General features: G+C 38.2%; 2 protein-coding genes across 13 annotated transcripts in view; one reads left to right on the plus strand and one right to left on the minus strand.

The window, feature by feature from the left end:
- DNAJC9 (DnaJ heat shock protein family (Hsp40) member C9) overlaps nucleotides 1-16,746 on the plus strand; it is a 50,346-nt gene that overhangs the window by 5,622 nt on the left and 27,978 nt on the right. The window contains exon 5 of one of the 6 annotated variants that reach the window (XM_019936088.3): nucleotides 2,374-3,829. The exons of 3 other annotated variants lie outside the window; for them this stretch is intronic. In XM_019936088.3, the coding sequence (XP_019791647.1) occupies nucleotides 2,374-2,460 (87 nt within the window). In that variant the 3' untranslated portion in view covers nucleotides 2,461-3,829. Of the gene's footprint in view, nucleotides 1-242; nucleotides 6,753-10,567; nucleotides 12,362-16,746 lie in introns of those variants that run through there. 2 more of the 6 variants (XM_019936092.3, XM_004311681.4) reach the window with 2 other exon arrangements.
- The window catches only part of FAM149B1 (family with sequence similarity 149 member B1), a 63,645-nt gene continuing 46,941 nt past the window's right edge, over nucleotides 43-16,746 (minus strand). For 5 of the 7 annotated variants that reach the window (XM_019936082.3, XM_073793472.1, XM_073793470.1 and 2 more), the window contains 7 exons: nucleotides 12,498-12,622; nucleotides 10,566-10,672; nucleotides 7,950-8,174; nucleotides 6,343-6,466; nucleotides 5,975-6,100; nucleotides 4,103-4,181; nucleotides 43-3,014 (listed from right to left, as the gene is read on the minus strand). In XM_019936082.3, coding sequence (XP_019791641.1) covers nucleotides 2,941-3,014; nucleotides 4,103-4,181; nucleotides 5,975-6,100; nucleotides 6,343-6,466; nucleotides 7,950-8,174; nucleotides 10,566-10,672; nucleotides 12,498-12,622 — 860 coding nt within the window. In that variant the 3' untranslated portion in view covers nucleotides 43-2,940. Of the gene's footprint in view, nucleotides 3,015-4,102; nucleotides 4,182-5,974; nucleotides 6,101-6,342; nucleotides 6,467-7,915; nucleotides 8,175-10,565; nucleotides 10,673-12,497; nucleotides 12,623-16,746 lie in introns of all 7 variants that reach the window. The other 2 variants (XM_019936083.3, XM_019936085.3) reach the window with 2 other exon arrangements.

Raw genomic sequence — 16,746 nt, forward strand, 5'->3', positions numbered from 1 at the left:
TTCAGGTACCATACAGTCATCCTTTTAAATTGTACAGTTCAATGGTTTTTAGTATATTTATTAGGTTTTACAATCATCAGCAGTAATTCCAGAACATTTTCATCACCCTAAACAGAAACCCCTTATCCATTAGCAGTCACTCCCCATTCTCCCTTTCCACCAGCCCCTGGAAGCTGCTAAGTACTTTTATCTCTGTGGACAGTCTTGTGTTTTGAAAGCTTGTGTTTTAACTTCTCAAACAGAGCAGACAAAAGGATCGGCAAAAGGAAATGGACAATTTTCTGGCTCAGATGGAAGCAAAGTACTGCAAACCTTCCAAACGAGGGGGGAAAAAAACAACTCTCAAGAAAGAAAAGAAATAATGGAATTTTCTCTTCAAAACTCCTTAGGTGTTAATTGATGCCATCGTAGGCAAGGTGCCGTCAAGATTTGAAGACAAAAGTTAACCCTTGAGAAAAGTTATCTTTCAAGCCTAAATGATTCAGATCAACTACATAAACCAAACAGAATCTCTCAACCTGATGTTAGTATATCCTGGAAACACCATGACATTCTGTGAGGTCCTCCTATGAAGGAATTTGGTGGTGATCATTGAGGGAGCGGAAGGGTATATGCTTCCTGACAGCACTCTTCTATGGGTCTTCTGTACAAGGAACTGTACCTATAATGCAGATCTATCCCTACCACATTTAGCAGTTGTCATTTTGCCACACAGGAGTGAGCTGCAGGGTATTTAGTGGTGTGTGTTTATTAGAACAGGTACTTTACCTAGCCTTCAACACACTTGCTGGACATCTGTCTTCCAAATACTTGCCAATTTACTTTCAGTCTTTTTTTTTTTTTTTTTTTTTTTTTTTGGTGGTATGCGGGCCTCTCACTGTTGTGGCCTTTCCCGTTGCAGAGCACAGGCTCCGGACGCGCAGGCTCAGCGGCCATGGCTCACGGGCCTAGCTGCTCCGCGGCATGTGGTATCTTCCCGGACCGGGGCATGAACCCATGTCCCCTGCATCGGCAGGCGGACTCTCAACCACTGCGCCACCAGGGAAACCCCTGCTTTCTTAATGTTCTTGCATAGACCCTCTCCTTTTTGTTTTACAACTAAGTTTTGCACTCTTTGCTTGAGGTTTATAGGAGAAACAGGTGTTCAGATAACTTCAAGCATCTTACATGATTAAATAAACAAGTAAAAAAATGACTGTTAAGTTCCAGGAGCTTTTTAAATGATCCCAGTGTGATCATTTAAAAGATGATCTAGAAACGATATGAATGGTGCTTAGGATAAAGAAGAGAGAAGAAAAGTAGTCGTAGTCAGCATTGTAGCAGATAGCCTGGTTTAAGTTGCCTCAAGAGATGTTGTAGTCCTGCCTGTAACTGCTGAATGTCCTTAAGTCACTGAGCTTGTCTGAACTTCTTTCCTCTATAAAAGAGTAAGGGAGCTGGGCTAAATGACTTGTTAGAGGCTCCTTCTGACTCTTAACTTTAACCTTGAAAGGCAAGCCGTCTTGATCCAGTGGCTTGTTATTATGTACTCCTGGTATTGATTTGTGAGAATGGTACAGAGATTTTCACTTATATTTAGTTGAATTGGTATGAACTCATTAGAATATATGGAAATTTTTTAGGGACTGTTCAACTTAAAACCTCTGATTTGTAAGCTAATATATTCAATACCATATACATAAAACAAGCCTTCTGTTACTGAGATTTATGTATCATGATTTATCTGGGGTAAGCCCATGACACGTTTTCAGTTTGTGATTATAAACAGGTTAAAAAATACTCTTTAATTGCATCAAAAATACAATTTTAATGCAGGTTGTTTGAAGCATCTGTCTTCATGTGATAGCATTAGATAAGTGCGAAATAATAAAATTATCCCAATTGAATTGATCAACTCTGAAGATTAACAGTAAGATCTAAAACCAGTATGATCATCAAAATTAAAATTCAGTGAAATTTAAATAAAATAAATGTAAGCCATAGTTAAAACCATTGTTAATGAGTGCACTCAGGAAAGGTCCATGTGAAAATTGGAAGAATGTCCAAGTTCTCTTCCTTTGCTCTTAGGATATGTTTATACTGGACTAATTTGCAGGGTTTCTGAAATTTTAAGAAGTTGTGTCTTGCTGGCTCACTAATAGAAATATTCTATAAATTTTTAAATTGCCTTTCTTAGATCTGCAGGAGAAAATCGGCAAGGTGAGTTTAATATTTGGAAATAAATACGACCACTAAAGTACTTTAAGAAGAAAAGAAGCATAACCTGATGTCAAGCAGGTGTTGTGAGGTTGAGTCGTCCTATGTGAAAAAAAAATCCATTATGGTTTATTACATAGGTTACTTTACACCAGTGCTCAACATTTATGTCTTTAGTTACTCACCCCTGCCATATCTGTCTGCCTATGGAATTGGACATCTAAAGAGAAAACTTTAGGAACGACTCACCTGTTTGATGAGTAGCTCAGATTTTTGACAGCACTGTCTCCTAAAAATGACGTAAAAGTGAGTACACCTGTCCAAAAATTAACACAAGCAGAAGTATTCCGAAGCCAGTGATAATGTTATCAAACAATTTCCTACTTTTTGTGTATGTATAGTCTGATAGAATCCTGTAATAATTGAACTGATCATTGTTAACAGACAATATGAACAGTGATTTGGAGGATATTACTCTTTTGTTACATCTTTGGGTACAAATTTTACTGTCCAGTGAAATGGTTAACTTATGCTGAAAGAAGACAGTAACTGGAGATAGAAGCAGTACCCATGTAATCTTTGGCTGATACTGTTCTCAGTCTGTTGTACCAAAATAACTCTTCATGAAGATAGTTTCAAGTTGTCTCCTGTTTACAAGCTCTGCATCACGAGATGACTGAACACTGATTTGTGAAATCTTCCCACATGTTCCCTGCAGCATGAGGCAGGTTCTTCTCACTTGCCCTATGGTCCCTGCCTGGTTCTAGTGATAGGTCCACCTCTGTTTTGAGATTTTGTAGATCCATGTAACTGAGGACCTGTCAGACAAAGATGACATCATAGAGTAACATTAGTAGACATTCTAGATTTGATTGTCTCAAGTTCATGTATGGGCTTTTTTGCTCCAGTTATCAGTTAGACTTTAAATTTGGAGCCTGTGACTAAATAGTAAAGTATATATTTACCAAGGCAATAAAAATCATGTTTGTGTATTTTATAATGTAAAAATAAAGAAACAAAATCTATATTTAGATATGAAAGCAGTAACCTGATTTTAGAAAATAGCCACTAATTTAAAAGGACTTACCTAAATATTATACTAGTTATACTTGACCGGCAGCATGGCCAAATGTAATAACTAGCTCAGAGGCAGCAGTGCTTCTCTGAGAACTGATCGAAGAACCGAATCCACTGAAAGCATTCAAAGACTACCAAATGATGCTACTAGGAACTGAACTAAAAGAATTCACTTGGATTACAGAGAAGGTTTGAGGCAGATTACTTTTTAATGTACTTGCTGATTAATCTGATTATTTACAGGAAACATTTCAACTGCCCAATAGTTCTAAATTTCACCTATAACATAAGGAGAAAATGACCCTGATGGTGAGACCATTATAGGAAGAATTAAGACATCCTTAAATTTTCTCTCATCACTCACATGAAAATAGAAACTATAGAATATAACTTAGAAGACAAAAAAGTTAATGGGATAGAATCAGACTCCTTGTGTCTTGACATTGTGAATTTCTTTTCTTACCTTGGCCTAGCAGCTTAACTGACCAGATCAGTTTAATCCATAGCAATATGGGGTTTGCCAAGTAATAAAATCCATGCAGTGTTTGAATGTTAATTTGGCTTAAATTTTTTAGATTAAAAAAAAAAGTAGTTTGCCGGAATGGCAAGAGGTTAATTTTTATATGAGAAAACAAATCTGGAACTTTCTGGCTTTGAGCAGTGGAGTTCTGTAATTTTTTTATTATATCCCATATTCCAAAATGAATTTGAGGTAATTTACAAAGATGTAGGAAAACAAAATGTAATAAAATCTGGAGGAAGGAAAAATAAACATGGAAAACAGCAGGGTCTTAACCACATAGTAGTAAAATAAAAGCTATGGCCCGACCTGTTCCTGCAGATCCCCTACCAGGTCGGGCCTGATGAGGATGCTCAGTAGCACATGAACGACGATACTGTGTGTCCGGCTGAAAAAGAGAGAAGATGAGACACTTCTTACGATGTGACTTCTCCCAGAGGATAATGTGTTACTTGGTAGGAGGGAAAACCTTGAAGTTGGACAGCAATGTAATCGACATCATCTGACATTCTGAGGGACAAGTTGGCTAAGTGTACTCTTACGCTCCAAGTAAGAAAAATCCCAAGCCAGAAGCCCACAGAGCCATTGTTAACTTGTAAAAATTTCAAGTTCTACAACTTTATTAATATGTCTTTAAGAAAATCTTAGCATTTATAAATAATCCGTATGGTTTAATATTTCTAAATACTTAAAATTGGCTGTGAAGGGAATTTTTATCTGATTTCCATTGCCTGCTGACTGTTTAAAACAACAGAACCAGAACCTTTTCAGCAACATTGAAACACCCATGACTACTTCCATGCTTGAAATGTGACTCTCAATATGGAACTCAAACATTTCAAAATTATCTCAAGGGATTTAAAGATTTTAAGATACAACTAAAATACCTAAATGCAGATATTAAAAAAAGCTATCAATACCATCCCACTGGTACTTCTAGAATAAAAACGTCCCTCTCAGTTTCCTGTCAGCACTGGTATTAAGAGATTTGAGATTTTTTTTTTTTCTTTCCTGATGAAGCCCCATGTTTTCTATCAGGGATCAGCAAACTTTTTTTTGTGTAGAGGGCAAGATAGTAAACGTTTTATGTTTTGTGGTACATACTGTCAGTGGAACTCCTCAGTTCTGCTGTTACAGTAGGAAAGCAGCCACAGACAGTGAATGAGCGTGGTGGCTCTGCTCTAAGAAAACTTTATTTACAAAAACAGGCAGTAAGCCGAACAGCCCAGGAACTAGGACAGAGGAAAGAAAAGATTCTTCCCTAGGACCTGCAGAGGGAACATGGCTCTGCTGACACCTTGATTTTGGACTTAATAGGCTCTGGAATTGAGAGAATAAATTTCTATTGTTTTAAGCCACCCAGTTTGTGGTAATTTGTTATAGCAGCCCTAGGAAACTAGTACAATGTCCCATTCATTTACTACTCTCACCACTCTTCTAATGGAGGAAGAATCGTACAGTGCTTTAGGCTGATACAGTTTTAAGGGTTATGAGTTGAGATAAGTGTGTTGCAAATACCACTGTCTTGAAAACTGGTATAGGATGTGGGTTCCTGGTGCCTGGTTCCTGGGCCATAAGTGTAGCCCCAGTCACTTCCTAGGCTCTCCAAGCCCTCTTGCACAAAGCAAACGAGGTGGGGCTGAGCTCCTGGCTTACAATTTTGGGCAAGGTCAGTGCATGATCTCCAGTCTCCCAATCAGGTTTTTTTCTATTGTTTAAAAGTAAAAGGGCTAGTAAATGTACATTAAGTGGTAAGGCATTGTCAGCATTTCAAACACCAATTAACTAAGAACCCCCAAAAGTCTTAACTCGCACATCCACCAGTCCACATACATAATCTGATACCATTTTTTGTGTAATTCCCTAAGAGCAGTGTTAGAGAATGAAGTTAATGCTAATCTGATACACACTGGGGTTTAACATTTTGCTTATTCTCAGAAATAGCTAAACTTTAAATTGCTTAGAATTTGCAATTTATGTATAAGTTAAAAGAATGAGTGACAGAGACCAGTTAGAGTTTCAACAAAATATACTTAAAACTTAAAAACATTATTTTTATTAGAACCTCATCTTTTATTCTTAGAGTTTGATTAAGCCACCATGTAAAGCCTTAAGTCTGCCAAACTCTTTTTTTCCCCTTTCCTCAACTATCAAGACCATAGAGGAAGTATGTCACTCTACCAGAAATGACTGAGTTGTGTTGGGCCTGGAGAAAAAGTCTGGTAAAAGGAGCCTCTCGTGGGGCTGCTGATGGTTAGGCTCATCCACCGCTGCACTTCGAGCTCGACTGGAATCGCCATGGGTTTTCTGCAGAAGAGATAAAAATTACAGAAACAGTTAATTCGTAGTGGAGCTGTGCATGTCCTTTATCAACCCTAACAGGTATGGTCACTGCAGGCCAAGCAGCTCCAATGCCATCGTTATGAATCAGAATTCAGTGTGTACTTTTGACAAAATATAGTGTTAAGTCAAGACCAGAGCACAGACCCTGCAGAATTACTGACCCTGAGGTTTTACAAGCACATTGAAAGGCAATAGGAAAGACATACCGTTTGCCTTTGTGGCCCCACAGTACTCAGGTGTTCCACTTCAGCTGTGCCAATAGGTGGCAGCAGATTATTTCGACTCAGGGGCAGTGGTGAGGGAGAGGAGAGTGAGTCGGCCGCCACTGGGCTGCAGATCCCATCAGCAGAAACCAAGACAAGAAAGCATAAAGTTATAACAATATAAGCAAACTGATTAGAATCAAATAAATTGAGCAGATGAGTTTAATTTCATGCACAGAAAGCTTTAAGCTGCCTACATTTTTAAGTGAAGAGATCTCAATGAAAGGATTTTGGAGAATTAAAGTTTTGGGTTTCCTTCATAGTATTTTCTTATTGTTGAAACTTCATCCTGAGCATACAGCAGAAGTTGACCCTTTCTCCCACAGAGAACTGGAATAAAACAATTTTCCCTATATTGTGTTGTATTTCTCTGACAGTTATGGATTTGTAATTTCACATCTGATGGAACTCACAGTTCTGGGCTTTCTGGTTGTCCTCACTAAAAACTATAATTTCCAGGTAAAGTTCCTAAACTTATTTCCTTCCATGGGATTTGGAGCAGTTTGCAGTATTACTCATGCCCAAGATAGTAATTAAAAGCTGAATGATACTTTTCATGTCCCAGAAAAAACAAAGCAGCTTACTTTTCCACTTGGAAAAAAGCACTGTCAGAGGGATGAGAGATTAATTATACATCAAGACCACTCATACTCAAATGAATGTATAGCTATATCAGTATAGATATAGGTATATCAACAAAATAGAGAGCAGCTGAGAACCCTGGTGTCCTAACAAAGATTTTTGGTGGTTTTGGACACCTCTTTTAGTAAGTCTATTGGGATAAATTGTAACAAGAAATTGAAAAGTCAAAATCAAGAAGTGTTGGGAGAGAAGTATAGTGACGTCCTGGATTTAGAGGCTGAATTCAAAACACAGTTATGGTGTTGTCATCTCACACCCTTGTTCTTAGTCTTAGAAATTAACTATCCTAAGATGTTTTGTAAGTCAACAACTAATGAAAGAATTTTATTTTAAAGACTTGGCTTGGTATTTTTTGCACAGTGAGGCTCAGAGTGTCTAGTGAATGAAAGGTGGGAAAAGGGAAGAGAACATGTTTAGTGTTACTTCCTAAGATGTGCCAAGGGACATATTTCCTGGTGTATAAGCATCTACTTATCTGAGGTTTTAAAGTTTTCATTGTCAATGGAATAGGTAGATCCTAATGGTACAGAAAAATATTAAAGGAGAATTAACTATTATTTGGGGAAGAATTTCACTGAGGATGTTCCCACTAAGGAAAATGTTTTAATAAAATACATATGTCTTTTGTTCCTTTGGTGAGTTCTACTGAAGTATTCTAGCCAACATTTTATTTGTAGAAATATAAATCTTTAGCTAAATCAATAGGAAGATCCAGTATATCTATATTTCATTCAAATTTAACTCCATTTTTTCTGTATTAGATTTACACCAGTGTGCAGTTCATCATAAGAATATGTAATGATTACTGTTTAGGCATATATTTCAATCTTAGATTTAAATTCATTCTCTATGTAAAATTCTTCATTAGTTTTACCATAGATTCCAGATATTCTGCTTTTGAAACCTACACTCGGGATCCTCTGAGTATTTCTTCCATAGGTCTTGGTGTTCCAGCGCGTGAATGGCTTGTGCTGATGGGATGAAGGGTACGTGGTGGGGGATTGCGTCTCCTGGCGGACTGCACTGTATATGACAGAAATGATGTACTAAGCTCCAGGGCTCGATTTGGCCAATTTCGAGTTGAAAGGATGGTACTGGACCCAGGCCTCATAAGTAGCTTGTCATCAAGATCTCTAGTGTCCAAATATCAGAAACCCACAGTGAGATCAAGATTGCTCTGTACAGGGAGACAGAACTCAAAAGGTAAAAAGCCTTAGACTATAAAATACATTCAAGGGAGAAAAAAGCGAAAAGAGAAAACAATAAATAACCTAGTTTTAGAAGTTACATAATCTAGCTCAGGCATGAGAATGTGTACCTAAAAGAAGGACATCATTTCAATCTTACACATAATTTACTAGAATGGAGACTTGGGAAAGCAAGTCCATTTTTCACCTGCCATCACAGTCACTTCTTCAGTTACTAATAAAGACTAACCTGTAGGGTACCGACTCCAAAGTGCTTCCCAAAAGTTTACCTCAGGGTCTGTGCTTCCTACCATGTTTGAAGCATTCTTTTGTGCTGAAGGAATGTCACCAGAAAGACTTAGTTGAAAGGCCAATATTGCTGCTTAGTAGTGGTGTGGCACTAGTGTGGCTCCCACTGCAGAGATTAAAATGCTGAGCTAGCTGGAGCCTACAGGGATAGGGGGTTCCTTGGAAAGCAGGGAACAGGCAAAGGGTCCAGAGCTTTGTACAGCCCAGGGCAGTAGATCCCCATTTGCATAAACAACTGTGAAATATAACACTTTCCTGTAAGTACTCTGATAAAATACCATGCTCAACAGTTCAGTAGCTTAAACTCTGCCTTGTAGATTCAGCGGCTTTGTTTTTGTGTTTTAAGCAGATGAGAGAATGTTTGATTCTATTGTAAGGCACCTAAGAGATAGTATTTACACTGTGATGTGGAGGGGAAGTGAAAGAATAAAGCTCTGCCATGTGCTCTTGGCTTTCAGCAAGTTCCTCAATCTTTCAGGCCACTTTGGTGTCCTCTAGTGCAAAATATGCCTCAGGGTTTGGAGAACTTTGAAGGAAAAATGCCCATCACAGAATAGGGCTAAACCTTGAGCATTACTCATATGAGATCTTTCTGATCTTCCTAACCATTCACTTAAGCCTTTTCTTTACACAACCTACTGCTTTCTAATTACAGGGGTTTAGGCCTTAGCTGCTCTTTGTTCATCTTTATTCTTCCTCTGGACTATTCATTCATAACTGGATTTATCACCTCCACACTTCTAGATCAGCCTTCAAATCTGACCTTCTACATGGCCCATCATTGTAAACTCAACACACCCTAAGCTCATTTTCCCCCTGCCAAACAAGCTTTCCTTGAGCTTGAAATCTGAGTTGACTTTGATTCCTGTATTTTTATAGAATGTGATTTCTTTTGCAGTATCTCCTAAAATATTTCATTCCTTTTTTTAGTCTTGCTACAACTTGAGAACAGACCCATAGCAGCCTGAACTCCTGCATTAGACTCCTTACTTTCATTTCCTCCTGCATCAATCCAATCTGTGTCCTACTGCTGTGAAATCTATCTTTCAGATTCCTGTTTTAAATATATGTGCTCCCCAGCTGGACTCACACATTGCTCACGTGGGAATGTAAAATGGTACAATTCCTTTGGAAAATTGTATGGCAGTTTATTATAAAGTTAAGCATACACTTAACCTATTCTGTAACACTTTCACTTCTAGATACTGAAAAATGAGACCATAGGTCCACAAAAAAGACATGTGTAAGAATATTTATAGTGCCTTTTATACATAACAGCCCCAACCTGGAAAATAGCCCAAGTGTTCATTAACGGAAGAATGGATAAACAAATTGTGGTGTACTATTACAATAGAATACTACTTGGCAATAAAAGAGAATCACATGCAACAACATGGATGGATCTCAAAAACATGACATTCAAAACCCTCCATAGTCTGGTCCCAAAGTTCTTTAATTTCATAGTGTCTTCTTTCCCACTAATCACACCATGGTCTATTTTAGTTGTAGAAGATTGTCAGTGGTCTTTGATCAGAACATTAAAATTCTAACCTATTGCTTCCTATCCTACTACAGCAAAAATGGTCGGCTTTCTCTTCTAAATATTTGTATTTTCCTGTTTCCAAACCTTTTTCCACACCATTCCTCCTACCTAGAATAGCCTTGCTGCTCTTCTCTGCTTATCCAAACTTCTGTCTTTCAAGGACACGTTCAAAACCTACACTTACCCACCAAAATGCTTCCCTTCTTTGGGACTACCATAGTGCTCACACTGAGTACACAAACTTCGCCCTCAGTCACAGGAATGCCCTGTATGGTTAGGTCTCTTTACCTTTGTGCCTTCTCAACAGTTATTTTATCAGCTCCTTGAAGGTGGAGACCATTTTCCTTATATGTTTTTACTCCCCAGATGTCTCTGGTTGCTTGGTACGTACTCAATACATGCATGTTGATTGACTGACTTTGCTTTCCTTTTATTTCTCAGTGATCTACTTAAACTCTATAGTCTTAAAGTTTTATACTTCTTACAGGAGCTTGTCCATTAGGGAGAGATTTCTTGGCTGTAGAGGCATCCCATGAACCAAGAGACCATTCACATTTGGCTGATGACCACTTGCTGCTTGACAGAGACTCATCTACATATCAAAAGAAGGTGTTACTCATTGGTTGGTGAAGATAGCAGCTTGGTTTCCCAACTTTGCCAGAAGTTAGTATTTCCAAATTAGGTCATTTATACATTTTTCTCCTATGCCTTAACTTTTGTAAATCTTGGTCAGTACCCCAGCTGGAGCCCCAAGTCCACTGTCAAGATGACAAGATCAGAGTGCTTTCCTCTCCATTTCTAAATGGGGAAGCCTGGTCAACTTAGATGAAAGCAATTAATAGTCACTCTCATAGGGGAGAGAGGACCTTTATTATTATTATTTACATTATACTAGAAAACAAAATATGGAACAAAAATGGGGAGAATAGGGGTAAACGCTATCTCTTTTACCATCACATAATCCTATGCTCTGCATCAACTAATGCTTTCTCCTTCACTACACCTGGAGCAGTCAGCTCTCAAAAATAACGTAAATTCTGAAGACTTTATTAGAAGGAGTTAATTGTATTTTAATGTTAGCAGGATTTAATCTTAACTGCCACCGCCACCTTAGTGTCCTGTTTATTTTCTCTCTCAGTTAGTCAGTTAAGTGCCCTTTCTGGCCAGCTCCTTCTCTGCCACAGTATGCATTTTCCTCCTACTTTGTCTTAAGAATGTTTGGATTATTGCTTCTCCTTCCTTTGGTCATTAACAACCAGAACTGTGTACGTTAACTTTTCAGGGCTTAGGCTACCTAGGTCATAACCAGGCCAGTTCAACATGTAGAAGTATTTTATTACCATCATAGGAATATTAGATTATTACCTAGGTCATACTCCAGTGTGATAAGGTATGGGCCTTACTGAGTTTATTTTTATTTACTTTTTTTTATTGAAGTAGAGTTGATGTACATATTATATAAGTTACAGGTGTGTACAGTATAGTGATTCACAAGCTGAGTTTACTTTTAAATAACCCTTTTTAAAATATAGCTGCACAATATCTGGCCAGTACACCAACAAAGCAAATACTAGATGTGGTACTAAACCCAGGCTCGATGAGCATGGGCCAAGGATGAGAATCCTTTTTCTTTTTATCCCTCCCCTGCTCCCACACTTTTTTTGCTACAAGTAACACTGGGAAGCTATCATTGTAAGAACTGGGATTACATAAATCATTACACGTGGATGAGACCAGGCTTATCAACCTTCTGCAAGAAATGGCCATTTTTATATGCTTGTCTACAGACTTATTTGAAACCATTTTCTCCTCCCTTTGATTTGCCTTTTACATCTGGTTATGATTAGTAAACATCCAAAAAGCAAAAATGTCAACAGATTCAAATATTAAAAATAAAACAAAAACCAGGTAGTCTGAGATAAGAGAAAAAAGAGGGAAGAAGTCAAAAAGAAATTCAAAGGACAGAATGTTAAGGCCATAGAAGATCTGATATTGGTCCCTCTTTTCATATTTTTCATTTTTTCCAAAGCAGACTTAAGTTGACCATATAGTTGAGTCTAGATTGCACAGCTTATAGATGCCTTTTCAAAAGAGCTGATTGAGAATTACTTATCAACTCTAATTTTCTATTAATTTTTTAGCAGGTTAAATTTTTTTTAATTGTGGTAGAATATACATAGCATAATATTACTGTGTTAACCATTTTCACATGTACAATTCATTGACATGAGTGCATTCGCTGCTATTTTTTAAACTGAAATTAAACTTATCTTTGCAAAGAGTCACTGGATTACTGTGATAAACACATAACTTTACTGGAAAAGAGTCATAGTGATACAATTAAGGCAAATAACTGAGCAAACTTCGTCTACAAGAACAGTCCTAGGTTCTCCAGTACATTCCCCTGTGCGACTTACCGGATTTGAGGTGATGGACAGCACCTTAGACTGTGGCACTCGAGGTAAGACCAAAGGTTGTGGTGCATTCAGCACACAGGGGCTTTCTGAAGCTGGTCTGGTGATTGCAACATTACTGTCATCATCTGAGCAAAGGAATAGAATCTATTATCCATGAATATCTTCAGACCCACAACAACAGTACTGTGAAAAAAAATCTTTCATGAGAATTCATAATCTCAAGATAGGCTTCACAGCTTTGCAGCCCAGTTTCATACCACCTGCACAGTTCAAAAAAACGCTTTAAACCATGAATTTATTTTAAAGTGTTTCCCAGGCTGGTGATTCCTGTTTGTACCTGGCATAAGGAAAAGCAAAGATTACTAGAGCAAAGCTGTCTGATAGAACATTTGGAGATTGAAGGAAATGTTCTACATATGCACTGTCCAGTATAGTGGCCTCTAGCCACATGTGGCTATAGGGCATTTAAAATATGGCTAGTGTGGGATCTAATCAAACTTACAAGCTTTTGCACAGCAAAGGAAACCATAAACAAAACGAAAAGACAACCTACAGAATGGGAGAAAATATTTGCAAATGATGCAACCAAAAAGGGCTTAGTTTCCAAAATATACAAACAGCTCATACAACTCAACAACAAAACCCTATCCAAAAATGGGCAGAAGACCTAAACAGACATTTACCGAAGAAGACATACAGATGGCCATGAAAAAGATGTGAAAAGATGCTCAACACTGCTAATTATTAGAGAAATGCAAATCAAAACTACAATGAGGTACCACCTCACACCAGTCAGAATGGCCATCATTAAAAAGTCTACAGGGGGCTTCGCTGGTAGTGCAGTGGGTAAGAATCTGTCTGCCAATGCAGGGGACATGGGTTTGAGCGCTGTTCTGGGAAGATCCCACATGCGGAGCAACTAAGCCCATGCACCACAACTACTGAGCCTGTGCTCTAGAGCCTGTGCACCACAACTACTGAGCCCACATGCCACAACTACTGAAGCCCACGCACCTAGAGCCTGTGCTCTGCAACAAGAGAAGCCACTGCAATGAGAAGCCCGCGCACCACAATGAAGAGTAGCCCCCGCTTGCCGCAAGTAGAGAAAGCCCGCGTGCAGCAACAAAGACCCAATGCAGCCAAAAATAAAATAAAATAAATTTATTTTTTTTAAAAAGACTACAAATAACAAATGCTGGAGAGGATGTGGAGAAAAGAGAACCCTCCTACACTGTTGGTGGGAATGTAAGTTGGTGTGGCCACTGGAAAACAGTATCAAGGTTCCTCAGAAAACTAAAAACAGAATTACCGTATGATCCAGCAGTCCCACTCCTGGGCATATATCTGGACAAAACTATAATTGAAAAAGATGCCCCTATGTTCACAGCAGCACTATTCACAATGGCCAAGACACGGAAACAACCGAAATGTCCATTAACAGATGAATGGATAAAGAAAACATGGTATATATTATATATACAACGGAATACTACTCCTCTGTAAAAAAGAACGAAATAATGCCATTTGCAGCAACACGGGTGCAACTAGAGATTATCATACTAAGTGAAGTAAGTCAGAAAGAGAAAGACAAATACCATATGATATCACTTATTCCTGGAATCTAAAAATGTGACACAAATGAACCTTTGTGATTCTGTGAAACAGAATCATGGACATAGAGAACAGACTGGTGGTCACCGGGGGGAGGGCACTGGGGGAGGGATGGAGTGAGAGGTTGGGGTGAGCAGATGTAAGCTTTTATATATAGAATGGATAAACAACAAGGTCCTACTGTATAGCACAGAGAACTATATTCAATATCCTATGATAAATCACAATGGAAAAGAATATTTAAAAAAGAATGTACATATGTATATAACTGAATCACTGCTGTACAGCAGAAATTAACACAACATTGTAAATCAACTATACTTAAGTAAAAAAAAATAAAATTTGGCTGGTGTGATTGAGAACAATTTAAATTTTACCTAATTGTAATTAATTAAAATTTAAATAGCCACACACAACTAGTGAAACCTCATGCCCATTACCACTGCCAGTTTTTGTAAATAAAGCTGTAAGAGTAATTTGCTTATTCTCATTACTGTATAGTACTCCATCATATGAATATATCACGTTCTGCTGTTGAGGGATGTTTGGGTAGTTTCCAGTTTATGTTTTCCAGTATATAATGCTGTCATGGATATTCTTATATATGTCCTTGGGGAAGATGTATACTGAGTATATAGTAGTATACACAGCCACATCCACTCATATACACATTGTTTATGGCTGCTTTCAAGGGCAGAGTTGAGTAGTTGCAACAGAGACTGGATGGCTGGCAAAGACTAAAACATTTACCATCTGGCTCTTTATACACAAAGTTTGCTGATCCCTATTTTAGGTCAATCAACCCACTAAACCAGTCAGAGACCTTCCAGCTCCATTATAAGATCATTGTCTTTTTTTCAAACTTTAAGTTTCAAAATCACAATAGTTATACAATGAAATAACCTAAATTTATGGATGCATGGAAAAATAAACTAAAAGGATATTAATTCATAGCCTAACATTGGTAAAATTGTGAAAGGTAAAATGAAAGTTTTCTCTGAAAACTTTCAGTGGTTGATACTGAAAACTGAAGTAATTCCTTTATTACCAGGATTTATTATTATTGGGGTTTGGATATGTCTCTGGACTTTATCTGTCCTGTATCTCCCAAAACTTAACCTCACATAATATAAAGCAGTTTGTTTTGAAAGGGTCTTAGACCTACTCTTCTCCAATACCAGCTTTAAAAGGGAACTTAAACATGCATACAACAGAGTGGCTTTTAAAAAAAAAAAAAAACTCACATGGACAGTATCAACTGTGGCAAACATGTGGAGCAACTGGAATGCTCATACAATACTGGAGAACGTGTAAATAGATGCATCCACTTTGGAAAAAAATTTGGCAGTATCCACTGAAGTGGGAATAGCATATCCTATGACCTAGCAGTGCCACTGTTATGTACCCACTACATATGTTCACCAAAAGACATATACAAGAATGTTTATAACAGCACTATATGCCAGCAGACATAAACTGGAAACTACCTAAATGTCCATCAACAGTACAATGTGATATATTCATACAATAAAATACTATATAACAATGAAAATGAACTATTGTTACACTCAAAACAGTTGAATCTAACAGTGTTGAGTTTAAGAAGCCAAATGCAGAAGGGCACATACTATATGAATCCATTCTTAAAAGTTTTAAAACAGGCAAAACTAATCTGTGGTGCTGTAACTCAGGATAGGTTTACTTTTGGGGGGTAGGAGTTTAGTAACATGAAAGGGGCTTCTGAAGTGTTGGTAATGTTCTGTTCTTGATATGAGCATTGGTCATACAAGTCGACTCAGTTTTTAAAAATTAATCAAGGGCTTCCCTGGTGGCACAGTGGTTGAGAGTCTGCCTGCCGATGCAGGGGACATGGGTTCGTGCCCCAGTCTGGGAAGATCCCACGTACCGCGGAGTGGCTAGGCCTGTGAGCCATGGCCGCTGAGCCTACGCGTCCGGAGCCTGTGCTCCGCAACGGGAGAGGCCACAACAGTGAGAGGCCCGCGTACCGCAAAAAAAAAAAAAAAAAAAAAAAATTAATCAAGCTTGATGTAAATTTATTTTGCAATATTCTATATAGATATGCTTTATATTTTTTAAATATATTTTTAAAATTTATTTTGGCTGCACCAGGTCTTAGTTGTGGCACATGGGATCTTAGTTGCGACATGCGGACTTCTTGGTTGTGGCATGTGGACTCTTAGTTGCGGCATGTATGCGGGTTCTAGTTCCCTGACCAGGTATCGAACCTGGGCCCCCTGCATTGGGAGCATGGAATCTTACCCTCTGGACCACCAGGGAAGTCTCTCCCCTAGATACACTTTAATAGAAGTGTTATTTTTTAATGTATTTCCTGGACTTGTGCTTCCAGCCAAGATGGAGCAACAGGGACTGGCTTTACCCTCCTGCTTAAAACAACCAATAAATCCGTGAAACAACAGCTTTTAAGACACTGGGCATCAGGTAATGAAAGACAGTGAACCATGAGATAGTAAACAAATGATGCTAGCTCTGCAACTGCCTTGAAAGAGTTTCCAAGACATGACACAAAGAGGGAGAACAAAGGCAGATCCTGGTGGACTCCCTGATTTGAAAGTCCAGAGAGACCAAGACTGCTAGGGTTCATAGGACAGAGTATCAG

This window comes from Tursiops truncatus, chromosome 16, assembly GCF_011762595.2.
Source record: "Tursiops truncatus isolate mTurTru1 chromosome 16, mTurTru1.mat.Y, whole genome shotgun sequence".
NCBI lineage: Eukaryota > Metazoa > Chordata > Mammalia > Artiodactyla > Delphinidae > Tursiops > Tursiops truncatus.